General features: G+C 53.6%; 1 protein-coding gene across 2 annotated transcripts in view; it reads left to right on the top strand.

Annotated features, from left to right (window-relative positions):
* The window catches only part of exoc6b (exocyst complex component 6B), a 103,902-nt gene that overhangs the window by 72,041 nt on the left and 15,938 nt on the right, over positions 1-15,923 (top strand). For both annotated transcript variants that reach the window (XM_064343802.1, XM_064343800.1), the window contains exon 20: positions 2,954-3,027. In XM_064343802.1, coding sequence (XP_064199872.1) covers positions 2,954-3,027 — 74 coding nt within the window. The remainder of the gene's footprint in view (positions 1-2,953; positions 3,028-15,923) is intronic.

The raw sequence follows: 15,923 nt of genomic DNA, 5'->3' as shown, positions 1-15,923 counted from the left end.
GGTGTGGAGCTGAATCATAGCACAAAAGAAACGTACTGTATCCCACACACACGGTTTAACACTCCCAAGTGAAACGCATTGGCTGCGTGACAAAGGAAACACTTCGAGCAGGTAGGTCTCCGTCAGTCCTGCACCCCCCCCCCACCCCCCCCACCTCCCCAAACCTGGCCCAGTCTCGACATCATTTTTATATGCCGACAGTCGAACCCAGGAGAGAAAACTACCGGACCACCAATCAGCATCATCTCCCCGAGAGCTGTGCTGCCTGGGTCTGCTCAGACACAGCGTTTCTGCAGACCAAAACCGAGCAGTTCCAGCACAGTAATGGCTTTCCCATGGGCTCAACGGAGGGGCTGCTAGCACAGTGTGTATCGCACAGGGCTACAAGAGGGGACCTAAAGTAGGACACTGCTCTCTCTCTTTCTGGATGGGGCACTGCTCTCGCTCTCTCCCTCTCAGAATGGGGTACTGCTGTCCCTCTCTCTGGATGGGGTACTGCTGTCCCTCTCTCCGGATGGGACACTGCTGTCCCTGTCTCTGGATGGGGTACTGCTGTCCCTCTCTCCGGATGGGACACTCTTGTCCCTGTCTCTGGATGGGGTACTGCTGTCCCTCTCCGAGGGACATCTGTCCTGTCTCGGATGGTACTGCTGTCCCTCTCACCGGATGGGACACTGCTGTCCCTGTCTCCGGATGGGACTCTGCTGTTCCTGTCTCCGGATGGGGTACTGCTGTCCCTCTCTCCGGATGGGACACTGCTGTCCCTGTCTCCGGATGGGACACTGCTGTCCCTGTCTCCGGATGGGGTACTGCTGTCCCTGTCTCCGGATGGGACACTGCTGTCCCTGTCTCTGGATGGGGTACTGCTGTCCCTGTCTCCGGATGGGACACTGCTGTCCCTCCCCTGCCAGGTCCCCTGCCGGGTCCCCTGGGCCCAGTTTTCTGACTGCTCTGATAAATGGTGGATGGGGTGTTTCTTACTGGCTCGCGGTTGGAGGCCCGAGCCGCTGCAGGAATGGAAAGGGTGTTCCGCCGCAGCGGTACAGTGATCTAGGATCACTGTGGTCACAGTGCCCCCCCCCCCCCTCCCTCTGAGGAATGGAACGTTCCAGCGTAAGGAAGATGGACAGAAATAGCTCCTTTAAGATGTCAGCCTGATTGCGCGTACAATGCGTCTGTGGTCAGACCATCCCCCCCGCGGGTCTGTCTGGGCTGTGGGTGGAGGAGGGGGGTGGAGGTGGTGAGGGGGTTAGATGCTTAACTCCATACAAAGGGCGGGAGGAGGAGATTACCTCTGGTGTTTTAAGCTGAAATGGATCTTCGGAGTTGAACCGTGGTTCAGTTGGCAGTCTGGTGATGGTAACTAATTGAGTGAGTGTGGCTGGCCTGATTCTGTTTTGGACAGAGAGTGAGACACGGTGTCAGAAACGCCTGGTGCATGTCTTCTCGTGACATCATCGCACTGCTCGGCAGCGCATGCGTTGACGTATCCCTGCTTGGCCACCAGAGGCGCTGTTCCCTTGCAAGAATCCATTGATGCTCTGTGATTAATGTTTGAGGCAAGAGGATCTGCACCATGCGCCCGAATGTTCCAAACCCCTTCGAGGGGAGGGACTCCTGGTGCAGTTGTCAGAAACGTCTTCCAATGGGAAGGGCTTCATGACCAGCGATAATGGAGGAGGAGGAGCAGCAGCAGCAGTAGGAGGAGGAGCAGCAGCAGCCAGGGGAGGAGTTGGAGGGGGGGGGGTTAGTCCCCTGCCGAAGCTGCCGCAGTCCCTCGCGTGCCCCACAGGGGGCGCCGCGAAACCGCGTCTCTCCTCGGGGGTGCCGACCTACGTTCTGCCCCGCTGCCCCGAGCCCCCCACCCCCCCCCAGGTCTTTGTGTCCCCCTTTGAGAGCGCCGGCCGCCCCCGTCAGGCCCCGGGGGGGGGACGCGGAGAAAGGGCCGGAGCAGGGGACCGGCTCCCTCTCAAAGCCGGGGGGTGGGGGTGGGTGGACCCGCGAAGTCCCCCGGGAGCCCTGGGGTCGCGGCGTCTCGCTGCTCGGATGTTTGTTTGCATGTTAGATGCGGGAGCGCCGCAGGAACAGGGAAAGGGGTTCTTTTTTTTTTGGGGGGGTGACTTTTTTTTACCCCCCCTGACAAGACCCTCTGTTACGCACGCGTCACGTGAAGCGGAGCCGCCATCTGCCCCCCCCCCCACCCCGATCGGCACGGAAAGCGAGGGCGAGAAGACGCGGAGGGTTCAGCCGCGACACAAAGCCGGGGAGAGCGGGGGGACAGCAGCCCCTGGAAAGCGTTTGCGGGGGTCAGAAATAAAGATGGCAGGCGTGTAATCCCGGGGAGGGCCCATAAAGCCGCCAGCGCCGCGAGGTGAAAGGGATTCTTCACAGCTCGGCCCCGTTTTGTCCCCGCGTGTCAAACGTTCCTTCTTCCATAATACTGAACTTCTTGTTTACGGTTCTTTCCAAGGGACGCTCAAACAACCCCTAACCCCCCTTTCCCCCCCACCCCCTTCCTAAACCACCACCCCGTCCTGCTCCGCTGGACCAGGACGGAGCCCATGGGAATCGAGTTTCAGGTTTTGGGGGCTCCGGGGGCGAAGACACCCAGCGTCCCGCGTGGCCCTCTCCCTCCTCTTGTCAGGACGGGGACTGGCCAGAATTAATGAGCTTTTGATGACAGGGAGTTCTCTTTTTTTTTTTTTTTTTTTTTTTTTTTTGTTTTTTTTTTGCTGGTTAGGGCCACACAAAGCCCAATGGCAGACCTTCGAGACATGACTCTTCAGAGGGGACTGCCCCAAGCCCCACAAAATCCTCCCTCCCCCCTCCCCCCCCTTAACCCCCCGCCCGCACACCCCCCCCATCCTCCCCTTGTCCCGTCTGTCATTCGTCTGCCAATCTCCCGGTCCATGGCGAATTCTGGCCCCTCTTTATCCCTCTCTCTTTCCCACAGGGTTTGCCAGAGCCGGCCCGGTGCCTGGGTTCCAGGGAGACACACTGCTGCTGGCCTTCATCGACTTGAGACAAGTAGGTCTTTGTTTTTTTTCCTTTTTCTTCCCTTCTTTCTGCTTTCCTTCCCCCCTTCTGTTTTTCTCCTGTTTACCCCCCAACATCACCTCCCCAACCCCCCACCGCCTCCCAAAACCTCTACCCCAACCTCACTCTTGTTCACATTTTCCTTGTGAGCGCTGAAGGCTCTCACTCGCTCGCTCTCTGGAATGGTCTGTCTGGCTGTGTGCGTGTGTGTGTCCGTATGCGTATTGCATGTGCGTATGAACGCATAATGTGTGTAAGTACGTGGGTTTTATGGGCCCAGGTAATAGTTGGGCCACATTTGGAGGTCACTAGCCTGGCAGGGTGGGTCTGGGGTATAGTTGAACAGTGAGGTTCGGGGATGTCCCGAACACCTTCCCTTTCCGTCGGGATCTTCGGTCGTGGGAGCCCCTCGGTCGACACCCTGGAAAGCTAAAGCCCCAAATCTCTGACTCCCTGTAGAGGACTGGCCAAAAAAAACACCCTCACAACAACCAAGACGCCAAAGAACAAAACTACCCCCCCCGCCCCCCACTCCCAAAAACCCATCTGCCCCCCAACCACCCAGCTAGCCCGGGTCCTGCCCTTTGTCTTCCAGTCCCAACCCCAGATCCTCTGTTGGGCCACGGCGGGGACAATAGGGGGTCGAACCGCTGCTTTTGGGGTCTACCTCTGTGGGAGCGGCCTAGCAGGTACCCATCCCCATCGCTCCCAAACTCCAAACGCTTGGATACTGGGGGGAAATGGGGGTGATAGGGGGGATGGGAGTGGGGGTGGGGGGGGGGGGGGGCAGTCTCTGTGGTGGCGGGGGGTGGTGAGAAGGGGATGGGAAAGAATGATGGCGGCATTGACTCCCCCCTAAAGACGGAGCGGCCAACCTGCGCCGGTGTCAGGCGCTCTGAGCGCAAGACGGATGGGCCGGGCAGCAGGATGAATGTGCTGACAGACAGTGACGGATGCCTCTTTCTTCCACTAAAACAATCCCGTTTTGTCCGCCCTGCCACGATGATGCAGTGCCGCTTGTTTTCCCCTCCGCGGCTTACTCCTGACTTCACTGAGGCGCTTGTGTTTTTGTGTTTTTTTCGCTTTGTTGTATTTTTTCTATTTTTTTTTTTTTCCGGGGACCAAGGAGTAGAAGAGGGAGGAGGAGGAGGAGAAGGAGGAGCAGGGGGTTCACATAAAAAAAAATGGTTCACATAACTTTTTTCCCTTTTTCATGCTCTGATCAGAAGCAGCTTGGAAGACTCTGCCTGTTCTTGTTATTATTATTATAATTTCAAAGTGGGGGGGGGGTGATTCATGCCCCCATCTCCCCCGCCCATTCCCCCTTTGGCGCGGCCCTTTCATGTGGCTGTTCTGCTGATCCGGGAGTCAGAACCGTGGAGCTGACCCGAGTGTCCCTCGCCCCGCCGGTGCTGAATGGGCCCGATAAATCACCCTGAAGGGCTCCTGTGTCCCCGCCTGGGATGCTGTGGGACAGGCATTCGGCAGACAACGAGGTCCGGAAGCGTGGGGGGGGGAGCCCCGGGGGTGGGAGCCGGGGCGGCCTGCGGTGCCCGCGCCCGCCCCTGCCCCCGCCCCCCACCTTGCTGGACGTGAGAGTGTGAGGGAGGGTGAGATCTCGAGATTTTGCGACGGAGCGAATCGAGTCGCGATGGCAAGGTGCATGAGCGGGAGACGCTCATGAGAGAAGAAGAGTCCACTCTGGAAAGAGAGGGGCGGAGAGATGACTTACCTGGAAGGAGAGAGGACAGGATGAGATTCTGAGAGAGGGAAAGAGTGAGAGGGGAGGACTATTCTTTCATTTGACTTGTGTGTGTTAGGCTCGGAAGGTTTGTGCAGAAGCTCCTCCTCTCACGCAACACAGAACGTCCTTCAAGCAAGTACCATAACGGGGACTGGAGGGTTGTGATGTCACCCTACTCAGAGTAAACCGAGGACCTCCACCAATCAGAGAGTACAATGGTAATGGCAAACAGAACAAGACCGAACATGACTGGTGGATACTTTCTGGCGATACTTGCAGCACCTGTGTGAGAATGACCTCATAGTTGCCAGAAAGTATCCCCCAGTCAACACTGGCATTGTTCTATTGATTGGTACAAAGGTACTCCATGATTGCTGGGATTCCTTTCTGTTTCCTGTGAGTAAGTTGCCATCATTGGCCTGATATCCCGATGATACTCTCCCTGGTCCCGCTCGAGAAGCTCTGTCATAAGCCGCGTTTCCACCGCAGGAACTATACCCCGGAACTAGGAACCTTTTGAGGAACTCAGTGCGTTTCCACCGCAGGAACTAGGGTCTAAATTTAGTTCTGGGGGCTTTGTTTTACCCCCCAAAACGTTCCTGCTCGGGGGGTAGTACTTTCCGAAAGTACAGGAACCTTTTGGGTGGAGCTTGCAGCGCTGAACATTTATGATTGGTCGAGTACTCGTAGCATTTGTGTTGTATTTATTTTCCGCCATTACCCGCCATGTTTGAAAATATGCAGCGGCAAACCAATTTATTTTCATAATAACTTCAAATCAAACTTGTATGTTATGCGGCGCAGTAGCCTACTTTTGGTTATAGCCTGTCAACGTCTCGGAATTATAACGTGTGCTCTTCTGTTCTTTTCTTGCTTTAGTATTCGTTTTATAAAATGCTAAGCATTCGTGCTGGGACAGCATATTACGTAGGCTACCAAAACATTCAAACGGATTAATTCGGTTGCTGAATATTTTCTTCCGGATTTTCTTTGTTAGCCCGTTGTAATTGACTCAAAACGTTTGATACAGTTATGTGAGGTATGCGGTAGTTCTGCATAATTAACATTGGTGATACAGTACAAGCAAACTGGAAATCACCTTCCGCACTTTTTATCCGGGTAAAATAACAGGTTAATTCTAGTAATCTTCCCTTTAGCTTTTTCAGACTGCCGTAATTTTACTCAATTTTACTGCCATTTTTCAATTCCACGAAAAGACCAGGAAGACTATGGACTCATTTATGGTGCATGGTTCGCATCTGGAGGGCACACTTCGCTGCTCGGCTAGCAGTAACTTCGAAGGAAAGCAAACGGTGGCTGTACCACTACTAATTTACATTTTCACGCAAGTCCGAGTTTTCGTTCTATTCTTGTCATTTTGCGATTAGCCTATATGGAATTGACGACGAGAAAGTAATAAAACAGCAAATTGTTTACAACGTGTTTTCTGCTGTTAATGAATGTGTTTGAGAGGATATATGAAAATCAATAAATACAAAAGTAACCATATATAGTCATTGTTGGTAACCCGTTGTATATGTGGAATAAACCCCTCCGGGCTGTCCCGGTTATTAGAAAATAATGTACGCTACTTCGGTGGTAGTATGGGGTTACAGAAGAAATCATATTACAGATGGACCGACGACAACGTCAGTGGGCTAATTTGCCTAATCTTCGCGGTACTTTAGACCCCGGTGGAAACGCAGACAACCATTGGCTGAAGGAACCTTTTAGTTCCTGGTAAAGTAGTTCCTGGGACTGAAAGTTCCGGGTAATTTTGGTGGAAACGCGGCTATGGTCACACTGCTTCCAGTGGAGTTGGTTTGTCGGACAAGTTCCCGTTAAAGTATTATGGTTTGGATTGCCTCTCGTGTGTTGAGTATATGGGAATACAAGTAGAGGAAGTGGACCTTGACTGCATCATTTCACTGCTCAGAACCCTGTTTGCGCACACCTGCCTTTAAGGGTATATCAGATGGACAGGTTGACATTCCTCAGCAGTCACCACTGCGTGGCCCCCTGAGGGGATACTTTGACCTGTCCTGGACCCAGAATGCTTTTTAGTGGATCATTTTTGAAACGTCAGCTTTGGGGAAGGGAGGTGAATCATCACTGGCAAAGCCAATAGGGCATCAATGCCACAACAGAAGGCAAAAATTTGACATTTGTGCATCAAGGCTGAAAAGGACACTGTCCAAAGTCACAAGGAAAATGAGTATATACATGTAAAATTGTTAAAACCGAGCCTGTTCATTTTCAAAGTATGGCATTTCTACGAGAATAAGAAGAGTGTCTTCCTATGTATTGTTAAATAAAAAATAATTTATATAGGCCTTTCCATTGTTTTCCTCAGATTGTTTATGTAAGCCAAGTAAAAATGTGCCATTTGCTAGCAGGTTATCTGCCAGTTCAAGGTTAAGCTGTTTGCTTATGGCCAGTGGCACCAAATATTTTCTGTCCATTTAGCTTATTTAAAAAAAAAAAAAGCGAATTTTGTCTTCAGAAGTTGTGTTTCTGAATGCCACCAGTGGCGGCTGGCTGCTGTCATGCTGATGCAGATCTCTCTCTGCAGGCACTGCTCATTTGCACAGGCTGGACTTGGTTTTCATACAGCTTTGGGAAAAAATGTGGCTTGGGTTTTTCATTTATTTATTTATTTTTTTACATTTTTTCCTTAAATTCCATGTTGGGAACCAAACGATATTCAAATATCTAATGATTGGGACATATGCTTCACATTTGTGGGGGAGGATAATTCATTTTCATTGTGTATCTCCGAGGCCTGTTTGGACGGAATAGTAACCTGTGATGTCACAGAACCACATGCAATATGATTGGAGGACAGCAAGTGTCCCTGAGCAGAGTGCCTTAAGCATCCTTACGACAGTAGTCCCAGTAGGCATGATCATGGCTACTGATATGACTCGCACGTTAAGTGTTAGTTAATCACACTATTATTTTGTGTGAAATTTATGATGAATTTACCTCTGAGTGCACCAGGAAAAACTTGCAGCAATTTCTTCTGATGTATGAGGCGTAATTTGTCGCCTGCTAACATTGTGATCATGTGAACTTCACTGCTTTGCCAGTTCTGTACTTGCTGCTAGCTAATGCTGCTTAACTGACAATGCCTAATTGGAATATAACATGCTATTTATAATAATAAATTATTATATTGGCAACGGTGATACATAGCCTGAAACTATGTGCATGAAGCATGTGCGTGTGCAGCATATTCATGTGTATGTGGGTGCAAGTTGCGTGTATGTGTGCATATGTGTGTGTGCAGCGTATGCATGTGCGTGTGCAGCATATCCGTGTGCTCATGTGTGTGCATGCGCATGCGCAGCACGCGTGTGTTCATCTCCTCGTGTTAGCATGGCGGAGGCCCCCGCCCTGTCCTCCTGCAGCTCGGAGCTCAGTCAACAGGCCCGGTGGCTCCTGGTCGGAGCTCTGCGGCTATATTTAGCCTCTCTCTCTTTCTGGGGTGGCTGTGGCGGAGGGAACCCTTGGCTGCCCTCGCGTGTGGGAGGCCTGCCGGACCGTGCGGTTCGACGGCCCCCGCCGGGGCACGCGCTCCGGGCCCCCGCTGTGTCTCCACTCCGCCCGCCCCAAATTCCTCCCGGGGTTTGGGGGGGGGTGGGCCGTGGGGATTGGGGTTGGAGGGCTGTGGGATTGCGGGCGGGTGTTCAGCGTACAGGGGGCCCAGGTTTGGCGGAGCGCCACGCTGAGGGTGCGAGGCAGTTTGGAGTACGGTCCTGAGGAACCGGCGGGGGGGATTCGCGGTGGGCGCGGCGGCCCTCGGGCCTCGTCGCAGGTGTCGGGGCCCGGCCCCGTCTGTCTGTCCCGTGGCCGACGGACAGGGGGACGCATCGGGAGCCAGGCCGGCTCGGGGCGCTCTGCGGGGGGGGGGGGGGGGGCACAGCTGTGCCTTCTCCGGCGCGTCGGAGCCCCAGAAGTCTGCCGCGAATTCCTGCGGCGTGTCTGCAGGCACAGTCCCAGAATTCCTGGGAAGCCGTACTAACAGGCCAGTGGAAAAAGAGAAAACTCACTCTCACTTTGTGTCTGTCCCCCCCCCCCCCGCGCCCCATTCGGTGTGATGTCCCACAGTAGGGGTGAAGCGTCACTGACATCTCGCCACTCCGAGCTCTTAACTGCACCCGTCTCCTCTGACCTTTCACCCCTCTTGACCTTTGGGGGTCACCACAGCGTGATGCAAGCGTGCCCATAGGCAAAGGGGGTCTTTGGTTGGGAGGGAGGGATTCTGTGCCCTCTTCTCTTTCTAGGCATTCAAGGTATCTTTCTTGGCTACCCTTCAGATTCATATGCTTTCTTGACACGATACCTATTCATTCAAGTAAACAAAAATTGAATGTGTTAAAAAAAAAAGTGATAACATGAAAATGTATTAAATGTATCAATAATTTTCATGTTAATGATCAGGATGATATAACATCTGGAAATAATACTGTTAGTTATTCTATCACTATGTTTTATTACAGTTTTGGGAGTGTGTGAGGTCCTGCTATCAATATAATATCCTCCCTCAGGCTATGACTAACTTCTGCTAACTGGACAGCCAGACATCATCTCTCTTTCTCTCCCTCTCTTTCTTTCTCTCAGTCAGTAATTGTTGCTCTGTTCAGTATCTGTATCTCAGGCTGTTATATTGTTGAGGCTTGCTGTGTGCAATGTCTCAATCCATTGCATTGAGACTGTGTTCAGTATTTCTGTCTTGCATTATTGAGAGTTGATGTGTTCAGTGTGTAAGTCTGTTACATTGTTGAGAGTTGATGTGTTCAGTGTGTAAGTCTGTTGCATTGTTGAGAGTTGATGTGTTCAGTATCTCAGTGTTGCTTTGTTGCGGTACAGACAGTTTAGTGATTCAGTGTGTCACTGGGGATGGTAATGTTCAGTGGTAGCCTTCAAGGGCATACATGCGATCCTGTAGTAGTGTTCAGGGAAGCTACAGGGGTTTATTGGGGTGAGCTTTTAGAGAGTGTTCAGCTGACCCAGAGTGGAGGAATGTTGGCGTCCAGGCATTCAGGAGGGGGGGAGGGGGGTTTTAATTCCCTGGAAGGGGTCCACCCCAGATCAGAGAACGTTTGCCTCTTACTCAAAAGCACAGTCATGGAGCATTTCTGAGATGTCATGGATTCTGGAGTGAGTATCTGCAACTTGGAACACAGAAAGAATGTGCTTTCCTGACATTTGTTAACATTTATGTACCGTCATTATGGCCCCCACTAATTGTGTGCTGCTGGGGTCAGGAAAAAAAACTACGAGTCAGACTAAATCTCGCTTGTTTCTCTTCTGCGGTTTGAGAAACCTCGCCTCTCTGGTGCAACGAGAGTTGAAGAGTTTGGACGTTGAAACCTTATCTAGGGCCTGTTACTACAGGAAACCCAAATCGAGCAGAACATGTTTGACAGCTAGTACTTACCGGAGACCGAAAAGCCTACCAAAATGACCCTGCCAAGTCCTCAGGCTCAGACGCCCATGCGCATGTGATGTCTCTATCGCGCCACGCCAGCTAGTTCCAGCTCCAGCTTTGCTGACCGTGGTTTCTGCAGCCCGAAACCTTAATGTTGGGGGGAGTGGCTTCTGGGGAAGGCGTGATCAGAGGGCCGATGTCATGCGCCTCTCTCGTGGGTGGGCGGGGTTTCGCCGATAGGGGTCGCAGGAGCGCCTGTGCACTTGGGCTCCAGTCTCGCTCTGTCTGTCAGATACTGTGGGTCATATACAGAAGTCCCCATAATGGCACGGAATAGCAAGTTTTCACACACACACACACACACACACATACAGGCACACACAACATGTTTCCATACACAAGCATACGCCCTCACAAATACACTCCTGCACCCACGTTAAATCTCAGCAATGCTGACACACACACCCTCTCACGCTCACGTGTGACTCAGTGTCATTTGTTTGTTTATGTTAATGCTCTCTGTTTAACAGCTTTCAAGATTGTTATGGTGACGCGAGTGCTGACTTGCCGCGTGTGGAAATGCCCGGTTCTTCCCGACCGTTTGGGAAGCGTTGTTTCTGTCTGACGTTCAAACCGCCTGGAATGGGGTTTTCGGCAATTTCCCAATGGCAGCCCTTTCCCGGTTGAGGACGGTCACCCTCGTCCCACAGACGCATGGCATTCCTGGACCGTGCCTCAGTGAGACGTGAGCGTTGCATCACTGTGTTCCCTGCAGAGCTGAATCCCCCAGGGCGTGTGTGTGAGGACTCACCAGGTGAGAGTCGGGTAGAGTTCAGGTGCTTGCAGCAGGTGCCCTCTCTCTGCAGAATCTGACATTCTTCAGGGGCTGCTGCAATGGGAGCTTTTTCCCTTCTCTCTTCCTCCTCTCTCCTCGCTCACTGGAAGACATGGCGATGGAGACAGTGAGGGAGAATGGGGATCCGGGTTCTCCGGCTAGCCCAGAGTCGTCTCCTGTGTTCGTCTTTCGCCGCACGCCCGCCAGCGCTCTCTGAACCCCCGAACTCTGGTGGGGAGGGGGCGGGGCAGTGGTAGCACGGGGAAGGCCAGGGTTCAGATGGAGTAGGGTGATGGGGCATGTCTGCCGGATCTGTGGCCCCCCTGCAGATGCAGAGAGAGGAAATGGTGTAAATGGCGTGGAGCGACCGAAGAGGGAAGACTTTTGACTCTGGCTTAAGCTGAAAACCACACTTGCGGATCAGCTGGACAAAAAGAAATAAGAAACAGGGCTGCAGCCGGGCCCTCTGATAGAGCAAGACTGCACTTACTCTCTAAGAACACTCGCCGATCACCATGTCGAGGGGTTGGGGCATGGTGTTCCCCCCCCCTTACTCGTCTTCCTCGCACTCCATATGGCTGAGACGTCTGGCGGAGGGTGTCACAGTTACCCTCAGGTTTTTAGTGTGGGTCCCCCCCCCCCCCCAGTGTCTGCCTGTCTCTATTCAGTGGGGGCATTAAGGCTTGTGCTCGCTCGAAGCTCTCTCTGCGTCAGCAGCGTCACGGTCACCCTGGGGTAAAAGATGAACGCTGGAAACTCATCTGAATGCGTCCGCCAGTGGCCTTTGTGCAGCCACCAACGTTTTGCACTTGCTCCCCCCCCGCCAGCCCACCCCAATCTCCCAATGGGGACAGTGTAACAATGGCAATAATGAATTCTTCCCAAAAGATTAGGCTTTGCCAAATTCCTCAGTGCTTGGAAACACTTCCATCTTGGTATGCAAACCTTGTCCATCCAACCAGCTAATTTAGCAAAATGAAGGGGAAAAAAGGAAACGCAGGATGAAAATGTGCAGAAATGTGCTCTGAGAGAGAGGGACGTGAGAATTGGAGCGTGGGGCGATTCATTTCTCTGTTTCTTGTGGATCTTTGGCACTTGCAGCCGACCGTTCACAATGGAGAGCCATTACTCACCCCCTGTGCCACTTCCTGGTCAGGGCCGAGGGGTCCGTGTTTTTCGGCACGGCCCCCGTGTCCGCGTCCCTGGTCGGGGACCCGCCGTTTGGACCCGGTGGCTGACAGGCGTCTGGGGCCCAGCGGGTCGGTGCGCCGAGTCGGTGCCGGTCCGGGGCTTGGAATATCGGGTTACAATGTTGGTCTGTTAGTGTTGGCATGCTCGCCCGATCTCCGGGGGTGAGCAGTCACACGATACGGGATGCCCCGGGCTCCCTCAATAATCACATTAGCACCTCGGCTCCCCCCCCCCCCCCACCCCCGGCACTGAGCAGTTCTGAGCCTGGCGGGACACCCAGTCGCCCCGGCGACCTGCCGCGGCGGGAACCTGATCGACTTTCAGATCCGCTTGTTTTTGGGGAGGACCGGAATGCGCCAATAAAACAGAAGAGGGGGTGAGGAATGTGCTTGTCCACCCTCCTCTCCTCTCCTCTCAGAGAAAGGCTTCCTCTTCCTGCTGGAGATAAGAGGAGAGAAGCGAGTGTCAAACTTAGGCCAGCAGCAGGGGGCCTGTAGGGCCGCCCACTTCCTCCTTTATCGCCAGCGGCAACTTAGGGGGCCCGCCTTCAAATCCTTCAGCGCGTCGTCGCCATCGCATACAGGAGCCGAGGTATGTGCTGACAGGGTCTTCCCAAAGAAAGGTCTTCATTCTCGAAACGTGGCTTGTGGGGTCTCGACGCGTGCTTTGTGCAGCCTCCTGGGCAAGTATTGATGGGTTCCTTCAAACAGTAACAACCAGCCCCACCAAACCTAAAACAAGACCAGGTCAAAACCTAGTATATGGCTGGACCGGCTGACCAATGGTGTGACTTCACAACTCGGCCGACCAATGGTGTAACTTCATCACTCACTCAGTCACTCAGTCACTGACATTCGCGTTTATTAGCTGGACTGTTGCAGCCAATCATGATAGTCATATGTAATATTTGTAATATGTTGAGTGAGTCGCCATAGTCTTGTGATCTTAAGTGCTCTTATGCTTCCCTGCAGGGTAAATGAGATGAAAACAGGCCCTTGGTAAATGTACCATTTTGCAAGCTAACTGGTGCTTGTCGTGTAGAAGCCCCTACGCTGTGTATCGCGTGGAAGCATCGGGAGGTCTTTGGAGCCGGACGGGCGTGTAATGAGTCACAGGGCCAGCTTTCGCTGCGTGCGTGTGCGCGGTCTTCCCGTCGCTGCCGGGCTCAAACGGGCCCTAAGCGGCGCTCCGGCCCCTCCGCCGCTCGATGGAAAAACGGCGCCCTTCAAAGACGCGGGCGCCCGCAGAACATGGCGTCCCTCTCCCCTCCGCGCCGAGCACATGCTCGAGCCCTCCTTTCATTTTCCTGCCTTCAAAGTGAATAAGAAATTCCAGCTGGGTATCGGGCCCTTCTCAAAGCCTCGGTAATCCGTCCCAGAGCTAACCGAGGCCAGTGACGTCACTCTGGAGGTTTGGGCAAAGGCCCTGCGCCACCCCCCCCCTCCCCGCGCATCGCCCACTGGTCCTGTCCTGGGACGCTCTGTTCCGCATGGTTCCTATTACGGCTCAGTATTTACTTCAGTTCTTCACCCGTTTGTTTGTTGATTTGTGTGCTCATTCCGCCCCCGTCCCCCCCCCAAACCATCAAAAAAATGACAGCACACATGCACACAAACACGCACACATGCATGAATATGCACACGCACACACCTTTACAAATTCGCACTCGGATGCACACGTGTATATGAGCACATATATGTGCATACACACAAGGATGCATGCATGTATTTGCACACACATATATACTCTCTCTTGCACACACACACACACACACACTGTTAATCCTCTCTCTCTGGTCTTCTCAGAGGTTTGTGAATTTTCCTCTCTATGGGCCTGGAGAACGTTGCACATTAACTTTGTGAATGAGCGGCTTTACCCAGATGCCACTGAGCTAACCTCATCAGGTTGGGCTAGGTCAGCGTGCGGTGATCCTTGGCAGTGGCTAACTCCACATTACTCGTGGGGACCTGTCTGCTCTCAGGGGCCGTTGCTAATGCCGTTTTCCAAACTGTGCTGCGCTGGCTTCCCCGGAAGGTATAAACGGTTATAATGTGACATCACTGCCTCTCTGACACCCCGAGGTCAGTGTGCAGGTGCTGGGGGAACAGGGGCGTAGTGGAGATCTGGTAAAAGGAGAGGTTAATCTCCACCAGGTGTGGTGGACTGGGGATGAATGGACATCTGGTTAGAGGAGAGGATATTCTCCACTGGGTGCGGTTGACTGGGGATGAGTGAAGATCTCTTCCTGGTTTCCCACTTCTCTGCCTACCGTTGTCAGGTAAACCAGAATAAGGCCACGCCTAAATGCCTTTCGTGACTTCCACTTAGTGAGCCCTAGTCTTTTCCCTCTTCCTGCAACCCCAGTCTAAATGGAAAATCAGCATGGCCGACGCTGTGAACTCCGAAGCTAGAGTCCTGAGAGATGCTGATGAATCAGGGATTTGTAGGAATGAGCGAAATCTGCTGTGTGCTGTGGTTTCAGGGATCGGTGCAGTGGTGGGAAAGGGCCTCTTGGTGCAGGTGCAGTGCAGCGTCTTAGAGAAACGTGGCCGTCGCCCGTGCTGCTGCACAGCCACCTTCTCTTTCCTGTCTGACTGCGTCCCTTTCAGAGAGCTTCGAGCAGCGTGATCACGGCCAAGCTGACCTGGCTCGCAGCTGGGGTCAGGAGGTAGTGGTGCTGGGACTGGGGGGGGGGGAGGGCGGAGGGGTGGGGGGGGGGGGGCTGGGGCGGCATTCTGCCGAATCTGGGCGGCGAGCCCACCACCAGAGTGCATGAACCCTGGAAAAGTACATCTGCTGTGGATCTGCCAGTCAGGGCGGCCTGGAGCGGAGCACAACGAATCCTCTCTCCCTCTCTTTTTCATTCCTTCTGTCTCCCTCCCTCCCTCCCTCCCTCCCTCCCTTTCTCCCTCGCTCCTGCACTTCCCCTCTCCCTTTCCTTCACTCCCTCTCACTCTCTTTCACTACCTCACTTTCATTCTCACTCCCTCTGTGTTTCGCTCCCTCTCTCCCGTTCTCCTTCTTTCACTTCCTCTCTCCTTCTTTTTTTAAAACTTTTTCTCCATGTCTTCTTCACTGCTTCATTCCTCTTCTCTCTATTTCACTCCCTCTCTCTCTTTCTCCCTCTTCCACTCACTATCTCCCTGTCCCCCCACTGCTATCTAAGCCCTCTGTGTGGGCTGTGTTCAGTAGCTTGAGGGGTGAGATGGGGGTTGGGAGTGGGACAGGAGGGGTGAGGGGGAGCGGTCCACAGGGGGCCGTATATGGGACCCAATGGTGAATGAGGGGATTTGCCCACCTCCTGTTTCCTGCCTGCCTCATCTCTGCTCCTTCAGTCCCTGACTTGCCCCTTTGTAATCTCATTGGGCGCTTCAGTCACATGACACGAGTGACCTCGCTCTCCCGCTCACCTGTCTCACGGTCCCGTGCTAGCGGGTCTGCTTCGCGGCCACGTCTCTCAGCGCAAAGCAGGCCGAGATTGACGGGCCCCGTGAGTGAGAGAAGGCCGTCTCTCCTCCTCTCCAATCCCTTCATCGTTTCCCCCACAGTCACAGCGCCGGTGCTGGGCTCGTAGCCGTCCTCTGTGTGACCCCCACGCGAAGAGAACATTCTGTCCAATGAAGACGCCGGGCTCCTCCGCGGTGCTGCTAGGCGGCAGGCCCGGCTACAGACCCGAGGTCAGG

Source organism: Anguilla rostrata, chromosome 7 (assembly GCF_018555375.3).
Source record: "Anguilla rostrata isolate EN2019 chromosome 7, ASM1855537v3, whole genome shotgun sequence".
Classification (NCBI taxonomy): Eukaryota; Metazoa; Chordata; class Actinopteri; order Anguilliformes; family Anguillidae; genus Anguilla; species Anguilla rostrata.
The sequence above is the reverse complement of the archived record's forward strand: the minus strand, read 5'-3'. Positions and strand labels throughout refer to the sequence as shown.